Here is a 12,897-nt window from a genome sequence, read left to right on the forward strand (position 1 = left end):
GACATCATATGATATCATTTCCATGTGGAATCTAAAAAAATGATACAACTGAACTTATATATGAAGTAGAAACAGACTCACAGACTTAGAAAACAAACTTATGCATACCAAAGGGGAAAAGTGGGGAGGAGGGATAAATTAGGAAGTGGGATTAACAGACATACACTACTACATATAAACTAGATAATCAACAAGGACCTATTCTATTGCACAGGGAATGCTACTCAATATTCTGTAATAAAAAGTATGGGGAAAGAATCTGAAAAAGAACAGATATATGTGCATGTATAACTGAATCACTTTGGTGTACACTTGAAATGAACAACACTGTAATTACATCAACAGTACTCCAATAGAAAATTTTTAAAAATTTAAAAAGAGCCTGGCATAACACCTGGCACATAGTAAGTGGTCAGTTAATTGAAGCTAATCATCTTCTTTTCTTTTGATCAACTTAGTCATTCAACAAACAGTCACTGGTGATTTCATATGTCCAAGCTCTAAGAGTACACTGTTGACAAAAATAGCGCAAATTCCTGCCCTTACTGAGCTTCTTCAATGGTCTATTTCTTTTTAATCTTCACATTCTGGATCCTATAACGTCAGGAGCATGACCTGAGGATAAAGACCAAACTAGGTGCCTCTCCTTTAATTGTAGCCTCTACAAAAACCCTTGACTTTTTCCTTCTTTCCTTCATGCTGCACTCCCTTCTAGAAAGCCCTCCCTTCTCTGCCTTTTCAAATATATCCTTCCTCCAAGGCCTCGCTCAAGAATTCCTTTGATTCCCCAGGACTCAGTCTTCTCATCCTTTGTGTGTTCCCATAGCACGGGTGGAGCTAGTGGGAAAGAACCTGTCTGTCAGTGCAGGAGACACAAGAGCCCTAGCTTCGGTCCCTGGGCTGGAAAGATCCCCTGGAGAAGGAAACGGCGCCCACTCCAGTATTCTTGCCTGGAGAATCCCATGGACAGAGGCGCCTGGAGGGCTACAGTCCATAGTGTTGCAAAGAGTTGGACAAGACTGGAGCGACTTAGCACCCATAGCACCTAGAGTTTTACTCTTACATTCCAGCAGTCAGTCACTTATTGCTTCAAGCTACTGTCCAAATATAATTCCAAAAGAGTTTAAAAAAAGAGAGAGAGAAAACAACTCTCATACAACTATGTAGGGAGCCTGTGTCAAAGATGTAACATTAAACCATTATTGAGGAGAAGGAAATGGCAACCCACTCCAGTATTTTTGCCTGGAGAATCCCAAGGATGGAGGAGCCTGGTGAGCTGCCGTCTATGGGGTCGCACAGAGTCGGACACGACTGAAGCGACTTAGCAGCAGCAGCAGCAGCAGAAGGAACCAAAAGAATGACAGCTGATTCAAAGGTTATGAGAAGCTGGTGTGTATATAATTCAGCGCAAGAAAAAATGATTGGGATAAAATTGCTAAATTAGACACACGTGGTTAATGTCCTACAGGGCAATAAATCCACAGCCTTTGTGGCCATTGTCGCAACTGGACAGAGAGCATTTACATATTTACCAGACAAAAATAATTTGTACCTTCTCAATTTTATATTAATTAATCTCTAAATTCATAGAGTCTGGCCTGTAAACAACAGTAAATAGTAAATTAAGCACAGTCACATTTGCCAAGAGAACCAGAGGACCCCAGGAGGGCTTATTAGGTAGTCCTCTAGGTAGTCTAAGTAGACTTTGAAAGAACACATGGCTATCTTTTACCTTTTTTCAATTTCTGAATAATTTTTTAAAACACTAGTTTCTATGGTTACACATACACTGGAAAGGTAATTGTGAAAAGATAATGATTTTGGAGTCAGGAAAACCCAAGTTCAAATTATGCCTCCACACTTAACCTCTGTGCCTCTCAGTTTCCTCAAAGAGTTGTTGCAGAGATCATGTAAAAAGGCTTAGAAAGTGCTAGAATGCAATAGGTTCCCAATAAATATTAGCTCTTTCACTCTGTTTCTCTCCTCTTTTGTGAAGAGAGATCACATTTTGTTTTTATAGTGTTCTCTCTGTTGTCTCCAGCCCCAGCTAGGTTCTGGTAGAATGCCTGAGCTTTGGGTAATTGATTTCCAATAAATCTCCTCTGATTGTTTTCTATATGTCTTGTCTGTGATTTAGGCAAGTTCCTTCCCTTCTCTAGGCCTCAACTGATAAAAATGAGAGGATTTAATGTTTCTTAGCTAAGGCCAGCACCAGTCCCAGAAGTGATTTTGGAAATGGGGGAGGGGATACAGCATTTTGTATTTTTACAGTAACTGGAAAGTATTACTGACATTTGGTGCTTAGGATCCAGGACTTCCCAGGTGGTGCCAGTTGTAAAGAACCCGCCTACCAATGCAGGAGACGTAAGAGACCCAGGTTCGGTCCCTGGATTGGAAAGATCCCCTGGAGGAGGGTACGGCAACCCACTATAGTATTCTTGCCTGGAGAATCCCAGGGATAGAGGAGCCTGGCAGACTATAGACCATAGGGTTGCAAAGAGTTGGACATGCCTGAAGCCACTTAGGATGCAGCATGCACGCACGCATGCCCCCTACAATGTGGAACTGTGTCGTCCAGCACATCAATAGCACCCCCAATGGGAATACGGAGCCATCTAGAGAAAGTGAAAGTGTGAGTCACTCAGGTGTGTCCAACTCTTTGCTACCCTATGGGCTGTAGCCGCCAGGCTCCTCTGTCCATGGAATTCTCCAGGCAAGAATACAGGAGTGGGTTGCCATTTCCTCCTCCAGGGGATCTTCCTACCCCAGTGATTGAACCCGGGTCTCCTGCACTGCAGGCAGATTCTTTACCTGCCACCAAACAAAAAGTATATTTTATTTCCAAACATTTTAGCAATCCCCCAGACTATTCCATGTCAGAAACACAGCCTCATTTTGTTGACATGCTCTTGTCTGAAGAACAGCTTTGTTTTTGCTCTTGCCAGCCACACTGGCACATCTATTTTCTGGGGACAGAGATTGTTCTAAGGCACCCTTGTTGGGAAAAAACTAGTCTTTGCTGAGTGTCCCAACCCAGTGCAAAGAATACCAGGGAAGTTGAAGACAAGGTCTTATCACCAAGAGGGAAAAAACCCAAACTTACAACATAGGCAACACCAGTGTTCCAGGAGAAAGCTCAGGGCCTGCTGGTTACATTCTGAATGAATCCATTCCCAAAACACATCTCTTCTTTTTATTCTTTTGCTTGTGGCCTTGCATTAAGTAATTGTCTCCCTCTCTTCCACCAGACACTAACTTAAGCTCCAAAGAAGAACAGCTGATTCCCGATCGTCTGTTTCCTCCTGGGTTTACTGCACAACAGCTATAAAATTTATACACTTTTTACACCAACTCTAGTTTTCCTACCAATTCACCGTTGGTCTGGCATCCTAAAAAGGAGCAAGTCCTTTAAGCCGAGGAGCCAAATACTTTTCCTTTTGGAAAAGCAAAGTCTTCATAAGACTGCTGAGATTCTTTTATTAAAAACTGGCAAAGCAGGAAAATGAAGTGGCCAAAAAGGGGCAGAAGAGGAGAGATTTCATTTTCCTCCATGTGAACCATGTGAAGTTGCTCAGTCCTGTCCCACTCTTTTCGACTCCATAGACTGTAAATTACCAGGCTCCTCTGTCCATGGGATTTTCCAGGCAAGAGTACTGGAGTGGGTTGCCACTTCCTTTACGAGGAGATCTTTCTGACCCAGGGGTCGAACCTGGGTCTCTCGCATTGCAGGCAGACACTTTACCGTCTGAGCTACCAGGGAAGCTAATAATAGAGTCAGTATCAGGTGGGTTGTAAATAACACACCACCCTACCTCCCTGCTAGAGCGGGGAGAGGTAACCTCGAGTCAGCCAGGAGATGAACCTGGAATCTTCTGATCTGTAGTCAGATGCATTATCCATTGTGCCACTGGCCCTGTTGGTCAGTTTCCTCCAGAAACACTAAATGAGAAAAATACAAGTATTTAGCTGCATTCACTTAGAAAGTTGCTGATTGTAATATATTGATAAGAATCATGATAACGCAGTTGAACAGTGAAAATCTGCTAATCAGTTCAATGCTTTTTCTTTTTTTTCAAATGTGTTTTTTCAAGGAAATAATTTTTCAACTTTAGTTCAGTGTGAAGTTGGACAATTATGTTTGTTGTTAGTATCTACAGCTTTCTCCAGCTTACTCAGAAACCTATACCAAATGCACTGGATCATATATTCAGGGGACAACTGCAGAGAACATGACATGTATTGAGTTAAACCATATAAAATTTTCACTCTATAGGTTAAAAGATAGTTGATAATTGCAGTCTCTTATGGTTCAACTGAATAGTAGTGTTACTACTGCTGACATCAATGATTTTCATTTTCTGACATGAAATAATTATTGATCATAAATTATAGAATTTTATCAAAAAGATACATGCACTCCTATGTTCATTGCAGCATTACTCACAATAGCCAAGACACAGAAACAACCTAAATGTCCGTCAACAGATGAATGGATAAAGAAGATGTGGTACATATACACAATGGAATACTACACAGTTATAAAAAAAAGAATGAAATAATGCCATCTGCAGCAACATAGATGGACTGAAGGGGATTATCACACTGAGTGAAGTAATCAGAAAGACAAATACTATATGACATTACTTATGTGGAATCTAAAATATGACACAGGTGAACTTATTCATGAAATAGAAACAGGCTCACAGACACAGGGAATAGACTTGTGGTTGCCAAGGGGCAGGGGTGTAGGGGATTAGTGGTTTGGGATTAGCAGATGCAAACTATTATGTAGAATAGATATAAATGCCTAAAAGATGCTTAAACCTGGACTATTAAGTATGCCTATATGAATTTGGCAATGACTGATTGTTTCTTGTTTTTTTGCCTTACTTTATTCACTTAATATATATATATAAATTCAAAACTTGCATTCGGAGTTTGAGAGCCGATTCTCTGGGATGACCATTAGTTTTGATGTTGGCATTTAGATTTATTTAAAATGCAAAAATAAATTGAAATAGATTTGCATAGCATATAGGGAATAGATTTTTTAGTGTATGCTTTAATCTACCAGTTTCTTCAAATATATTATTTACAAATCTAATACCATACACTTTATTATAAAACAGGTATATAAAGAGTTTTGTACAATGAGATGTGCCAATCTGTGTGACATTCCACGTTAACTGGCTGTTCTGTTCAGTTTAACTGCATGTGGTGTAGTCTATTCAATCATGAGTTTTGGAGAGAGTCTTCCATTCAATAAAACTTTAATTTAGTAAATACAAAAATAAGGGGGGGGGGTGCAGATCAAATGCTGAGGAAAAGTTAAGTAAAATGAAGACCAAAAAAAAAAAAACTGCGTGATTTACTATCTTGAAGATAACAGGTGGCCTTGGAAAGATCTGTTCCTATGCACCTGCAAGGGAAGCAGCCTCTCCAAGATCCCTGTAACTGCCCATGTTTGGATATGTTCCAGCTCATCCAGAGATGAAAGGGGAAGAATTCATAACTACATTTCCCACCAGCAGCTTGGGACAAGAGTTGAAGCTGAAGTTAGCAAAGAGGAAGACAGCGGACCAGAGCCCAAAAGTGCAGCAAGGTTGCCCTCTAGTGGCCAGTCAGAGGACTGACCTGCATCGCCCAGCCTGGCTGGCTGCTCCCTGCCCGCAGGAGTAGCCTCTTCCTGCTTCCTCTCTTCCATGCATTGTGAGGTTTCTGAGGTCAGGAGTATTGAATGCTTATTTTTGTCATGTGTACACATGTAAATATAATATGCAACTACTACCGGAAGAATCAGCAGAGTACAGAAGTGGTACCCATTATGATGCCATTTAAAAATTGGAAAATCTGTTATTTTAACAAATTTTAGAACTGTAGCAATGGCTATTGGCTCTAATCTTTTTTTTTTCACCAATTATTTTTATTAGTTGGAGGCTAATTACTTTGGTTTCCATTCACAAATGTAAGCTATTTTTTCTACACAACTTCCAGAGCAAACTTACAAAAATGGAAACGAGATCACCTTACTGCCGAAAATCTCCATCTTTCCATCACCCCTAGGAAACCATCCAAACTGCTTCCGGTGTTGACCCCTCCAAGCCCAACCTCATGTCCTAGCTGGCTCCTTCCTTCACGGGGCTTTCTGCTGTTCCCTGAACATGTCAAGCTTGTTTCCATCCATGACCTTTGCAACTGCTATCCCTTCTAGAACACATTTGTCCTACATCAATGACAAGGCTTGTTCTTCCCAAAGTCACTGTCTAGCCTGTTTAGTTCCTCCATAGCACATAGTCCCTGCAATTTTATTATACATTTGTTTCCCTTGTTTGCTTATTGTCTGTCTCTCTGAATAGAATATAAACTCCCATAGTACGGGGATTCTGTCTGCTTGTTCCATGCTGTGCCCTTAATGCCCACTGTTAGGGCACAGAGCAGGTGTAACGGCACCTGGCACATAACGGGAGCTAAATCAACACATGGCAAATAAAGAATAAAGGAAGATTATGGCTCTGTGATGTGTCAAAAATCCTTCTTTGGATGTTTCATGCGAAAGTTGCTGCTTTTTTTTTTTTTTTAATTTCTAAAAACAAGCATGATCCACTCCTAGAGTGATTTTGGAGATGCATAGTGGCCTAAATCACATTAGCGACAAATCGCTTCAGGGCACTGGATCATCATTAGTTATATTTTTAAAAATCTTTTAGCAAGCATCCTCTCAGTTGAACATTTTACCAGCTTTTCTGAAAAGAGAAAAAACAGCCAAAGACCTCAGAAAAAGATACTGAAAATAATCAGTAAAAATTATTAATATACTCTTCTTCAGGTGGTTCAAATTGGATAATTCGTGGGTGCCCAGTCTTTTTTCTCCTCCAGATGGAAATCATCACAGCCACCTTGCCCAGTATGTTGGAGGCCAAGAAGCACAACGGGCAGGAAGCCTCTGAATTCATCTCATTTCCCTGTTTTATCAGCTGCGCTGACCGGCCTTCACGAGCCTCAGCTTCCTGGTGCCTGTGTGGTGTGGGATCCTTGCCTCACGCCCCTTGCCTTTGCTGTGGGTGAGCCTGAGGCTGTCAGCAGGGCCAGGAGTCAGTAAGAAGAGCCAGACATGGTGGGGTGAGGGTAGGAAGACTGACTACCAGGTGGCATCTGCTGGGTACCTCTATATCCATCTGTCGATCACCACATCTGATGCAACGACCTTCAGAGAGCAATGGCCATTACTTTACTTCCGCCTTCCAAATTTCACGCATGTTCCTCTTATGGCTAACTCTAAATGGAATCATACAGGGAAAGCAATGCTGGGAAACAGTTCCCATTTTAACCAACTTGACAGAACAAAGCCATCTATGTAGTCAGGAAGCTACTCTTAGGAAGTGAGCCCTGAGCTGAGACCCAAGGATGAGAATGTGCCAACCACAGGAAGGCTCCAGGCAAGAGCTTTCAGACAGAGGGAATGATCTGAGCAAAGGCTTAGATCACGTGAAGAACAGAAAATAGACCAGGGCAGCTGGATGATTAGGAGCAGGGGGAGGATGGTATGAAACAGTTATGCTGTAAACGGGGGATGGTCAGATTATTGTGGGATTTATAAGGTAAGGAGTATGGACTTTGTCCAAAGTGCAAGTAATCAAAGGGTTTTAAGCCAGGAAGAGAACATGATCAGATTTGAGTTTTCCAAAGATCACACAGGCTGCTGTGAGCTACAATGCAGGGGATGGGTCAAGAGAGATGCCACTGGTCCATGTTCTCATGTATATATTTGCGTGTGTGCACTTCTATACTCTGAATTCCTCAAAGGGCGAGTTGTTGGCCAAGAGGTAAGCACATCTGACCTTTAGATACGTATCCAGATTGCTTAGATATCACCTCTCTGAAGAGCCTTCTATGACCCTGCCATCTAGGTATGCAGACCCCTGTTCTTCACTCTATGGCCCCCTATTTATTTTCTTCTTAGCCCTGATAATGGTATATAAGATCTTGTATTTATTTACTTTTTTATAATTTGTCTTTCCCATGAAGGCAGGACTTGTCTTTTTCACCATTATACTCATTGCCTAGGGCAGTGCCTGGCATAGTAGACAGACAGCAAGTGATCTATTGAATAGATAATCGCCCTTCAAAAAGCCTGAACACATTTACACTTTCAGCAACAAGATATCAAAGTCTGGTCCCCAAATTATTTAACCCCAAATGATATTACTACTCTTTTGGAGAGGGGCAAATGTAAGTGATATTCGGATATATTATTGCTTATTTACACTATCTAATCAAAACAACAATGTGGTATCTTTATATGCTAACAAGAATAGAAAAAAACAACAAAAAAAGCAGAAACAAAACCATGACATTATCACATTCTGGAAGAATGTGGAACAACTGGAATGTCCATTGCTGGTGGAATATAAGATGATACAACTGCTGATTTATATGCTGATGAATGAAAAAAATTTTTTTTAATTCTCTTCCACTGCTGGAGGAAATGTAAATTGGTACAGCCACTGTGGAAGACCAAATGGAGATTCCTTTAAAAACTAGGAATAAAACCACCATATGACCCAGCAATACCACTTCTAGGCATATACCCAGAGGAAACCAAAAGTGAAAAAGACACAAGTACTCCAATAGTCATTGCAGCACTGTTTACAATAGCTAAGACATGGAAGAAACCTAGATGTCCATTGACAGATGAATGGATAAAGAAGCTGTGGTACATATATACAATGGAATACTACTTAGTCATAAAAAGGAATGCGTTTGAGTCGGTTCTAATGAGGTGGACAAACCTAGAGCCTATTATGCAGAATGAAGTAAGTCAGAAAGAGAGAAACAAATATCATATATTAATGCATATATGTGGAATCTAGAAAGATGGTACTGATGAACCTATTTGCAGGACAGCAATGGAGATGCAGACATAGAGAACAGGCTTATGGACAAAAGCTGGGGGAGAGGAAGGAGAGGGTGAGATGGAGAGAGAAGCATGGAAGCATATGCACTACCATAGGTAAAATAGAGAGCCAATGGAAATTTTGCTGCATGACCCAGGGAACTCAAACCAGGCTCTGTAACAACTTAGGAGGGTGGGAAAGGGTGGAAGAGGTTCAAGAGGAAGGGGACCGGGGGCAGTCCCAAGATGACAGAGGAATAGGACGGGGAGACCATGTTCTCCCCCACAAATTCATCAAAAGATCATTTGGATGCTGAGCAACTTCCACAAAACAACTTCTATAACGCTGGTGGAGGACACCGGGCACTCAGAAGGCAGCCCATTCTCTTTGAAAGGAGACAGGATAAAATATAAAAGACAAAAAGAGAGACAAAAGAGTTAGGGACAGAGACCCGTCCTGGGAAGGGAGTCGTGAAGGAGGAGAAGTTTCCATACAGTAGGAAACCCTCTCACAGGCGGGTCTGTGGGGCGTTTTGGAATCTCAGAGGGCAACATAACCAGGAGGAAAAAAAAATAAACCCCACAGAATACGCGCCTAACCACAACTGCCAGCGGAGAAATAGCCCAGGTGCTTGCGTCTGCCACCAGCGAGTGGGGGCTGGACAGGGAAGCATGGGTTGCATAATCGGTGCTTAGGGTAAGGCCTGGGCCTGAATGCCCTGAGGACAATCTGAGAGAGCTAACGTGAGATAACAACCCAAACTGTGGGGTCGCCAGGGAAAAAAAAATAAAAGAGAACTTTCCGCGCAAAAGGCTCTAACGCTCAGCCTGGCCCACTCACAGGACAAAGGGATGAGCGAATACCAAAGGAGAGTTAGCCCGCAGGGTACAGACCCCTCCCTCCCCACCGGAGGCAGAGAGGCAGGCGTGTGACGGCCAGAGCCAGAAAGCAAGGGGCTGCTCCAATCTCGGCCCCAGAGACAGCAGCCTCCACTAAACTGTGAGCAGGCTCCTGGTTGCTAACCATGTCTTCCTGAGATCCTGGCTGGGTGACATCCGCCGGGAGGGTCGCAGCCTGAGGTCAGCTCCCCAGAGGAGACATACGGCGCACTGAGACGGCGCTCTCGCGGCGTAGCCGGGAAACTGAGTGGCCAGATGGGGAGGTGATGAAGACGCACGGCCCACCTGGGACAGTGGCCACCTGGGACAGTGCACTCGCCAAATACCTGGGCGCCTGAGCTGTTCAGACCCGGGAAGGGCACAAAACGCATGCCCAGCCGAGTCTGTGTCCTGGCGGAGTACCCAAGGACCTGAGCAGCTTAGAGCTGGGAAGTGCAGGAAACACAGGGCCTGCTCTGGACATACGCCCCTGCAGAGCACCCTGGAGCCTGAGCCGTGTAGACCCAGGAAGCACACCCCGCCTTGAGCTGGGGCAAACCCAGTGCGGTCCACACACTGGGAGCACTCCCCACAAATGCCAGCAATGTTTGTTTGCAACGCCCCTCCCTCCCCACAGCACAATAACACAATAAATAAATAAATGACCACCTTCACCCCCTTGTGTCAGGGTGGAATTTAGACACTGAAGAGACTTGCAAACAGAGGAAGCCAAAATAAATAACGAAGAGGGAACCCCTTGAAGTGACAGGCACACAGGTTTTAATCTGTAGTTAACATTGACTAAGCATTGGAGGGGGCCTATAGACCATGAGAATTAGTACAAGCTGAAACAAAGAACTATCTGAAACTGAACTGACCTCACACTGCCCACAACTGGTCCAGAAAAATTCCTAGATATATTTTTACTATTATTGCTTTATAATTTTTTAAAATTTGACTTCTTTATTACTTCTCTGATTTTCATTTTTATAACCGACTATTACTTTGCAAAAAATAAATACCCTATTTTTATAGCAAATTTCATATATATATTTTTTATAATTTTTGTGACTGTTTTGTGTCTTTAATATTTTTTGTTGAGAGTCTAACTTCTACTCTAGATATTTAATCTTTGCTTTTTGGTATTTGTTATCAATTTTGTACCTTTAAGAATCCAATCTTCAGCCCCATTTTCACTTAGGGGTGTAATTACTGGCTTGATTGCTCTTTTCCCTTTTGACTCTCCCTTCCCCCCCGCTCCAAGTCACCTCTATCTTCTCCCTCCCCCATCTCTTCTCTACTTAACTCTGTGAATCTCTCTGGGTGTTCTGGGCTATGGAGGACACTTAGGGGAACTGATTACTGGCTAGATTGGTCTCCCCTTTTGACTCCCCCTCTTTCCCTCCTGATCACCTCTATCTCCCTCCTCCCTCTTCTCTTCTCCATGTAACTCTGTGAACTTCTCTGGGTGTCCCTCGCTGTGGAGAATTGTTTCACCATTAACCTAGATGTTTTGTCATCTGTGCTGTATGGATGGAGAAGTCTTGAGGCTACTGTAAGAATAAGACTGAAAGCCAGTGGCAGGAGGCTTAACTCCAAAACTTGAGAACATCAGAGAACTCCTGATTCCAGGCAGCATTAGTAGACAAGAGCTGACCCAAAAGCCTCCATACCTACACTGAAACGAAGCTCCACCCAAGAGCCAACAAGTTCCAGAGCAAGACATGCCATGCTAATTCTCCAGCAAAGCAGGAACACAGCCCTGAGCATTAAAAGGCAGGCTGCCCAAAGCCATTCCAAACCCACAGACATCCCCTAAATCACTACTGGACACTTCATTGCACTCCAGATAGAAGAGATCCAGCTCCACCCACCAGAACACAGATGCAAGCTCCCCTAACCAGGAAACCTTGACAATCCACTAGTCCAATCCCACCCACAGGGAGCAGGCTCCAGACTAAAGAGGAACCATGAACTTCCAGCCTACAGAAAGGGCACGCTGAACATAGCAATCTAAACAAAATGAAATGGCAGAAAAATATTCAGCAGGTAAAGGAACATGATAAATACCCACCAAACCAAACCAAAGAGGAGGAGATAGGGAGTCTACCTGAAAAAGAATTCAGAATAATGATAATACAGATGATCTAAAATCTTGAAAACAAAATGGAGTTACAGAAATAGACTCAAGACAAGGATTGAGAAGATGCAAGAAATGTTTAACAATGACCTAGAAGAAATAAAGAAGAGTCAATCAATAATGAATAATGCAATAAATGAGATCAAAAGCACTCTGGAGGGAATCAACAGTAGAATAACTGAGGAAGAAAGGATAAGTGAGGTGGAAGATAGAATGGTGGAAACAAATGAAGCAGAGAGGGAAAAAGAAAAAAGAATTGAAATGAGGACAACCTCAGAGACCTCTGGGACAATGTTAAATGCCCCAACACTCAAATCATAGGAGTCCCAGAAGTAGAAGACAAAAAGAAAGGGCATGAGAAAATACTTGAGGAGATAATAGTTGAAAACATCCCTAAAATGGGGAAGGAAATAGCCACCCAAGTTCAAGAAACTCAGAGAGTCCCAAACAGGATAAACCCAAGGTGAAACACCCCAAGACACATATTAATCAAACTATCGAAGATCAAACACAAACAGCAAATACTAAAAGCAGCAAGGGAAAAGGAACAAATAACACACAAGGGGATCTCCATAAGGATAACAGCTGATCTTTCAATAGAAACGCTTCAGGCCAGAAGGGAATGGTAGGCAGAAGGGAATCGCTTTCATCTTAAAGCAATGGAAGAGAAAAACCTACAACCCAGATAACTATATCCAGCAAGGATCTCACTCAAATATGAAGGCGAAATCAAAAGCTTTACAGACAAGCAAAAGCTCAGAGAATTCAGCACCACCAAACAGCTCTTCAACAAATGCTAAAGCATCTTCTCTAGACAGGAAATACAGAAAAGGTTTATAAACTCAAACCCAAAACAACAAAGTAAATGGCAATGGGATCATACTTATCAAAAATTACCTTAAATGTAAATGGTTTGAATGCCCCAACCAAAAGACAAAGATTGGCTGAATGGATACAAAAACAAGACCCCTATATATGCTGTCTA

General features: G+C 42.4%; 1 protein-coding gene across 1 annotated transcript in view; it reads right to left on the reverse strand.

The window, feature by feature from the left end:
• Positions 1-3,804: 3,804 nt before the first annotated feature.
• Positions 3,805-12,897, reverse strand: part of ZFP37 (ZFP37 zinc finger protein) — a 48,032-nt gene continuing 38,939 nt past the window's right edge. Inside the window, exon 5 of the mRNA XM_043453535.1 lies at positions 3,805-3,939. Within this exon, the coding sequence (XP_043309470.1) occupies positions 3,820-3,939 (120 nt within the window). The 3' untranslated portion in view covers positions 3,805-3,819. The remainder of the gene's footprint in view (positions 3,940-12,897) is intronic.

This window comes from Cervus canadensis, chromosome 30, assembly GCF_019320065.1.
Source record: "Cervus canadensis isolate Bull #8, Minnesota chromosome 30, ASM1932006v1, whole genome shotgun sequence".
NCBI lineage: Eukaryota > Metazoa > Chordata > Mammalia > Artiodactyla > Cervidae > Cervus > Cervus canadensis.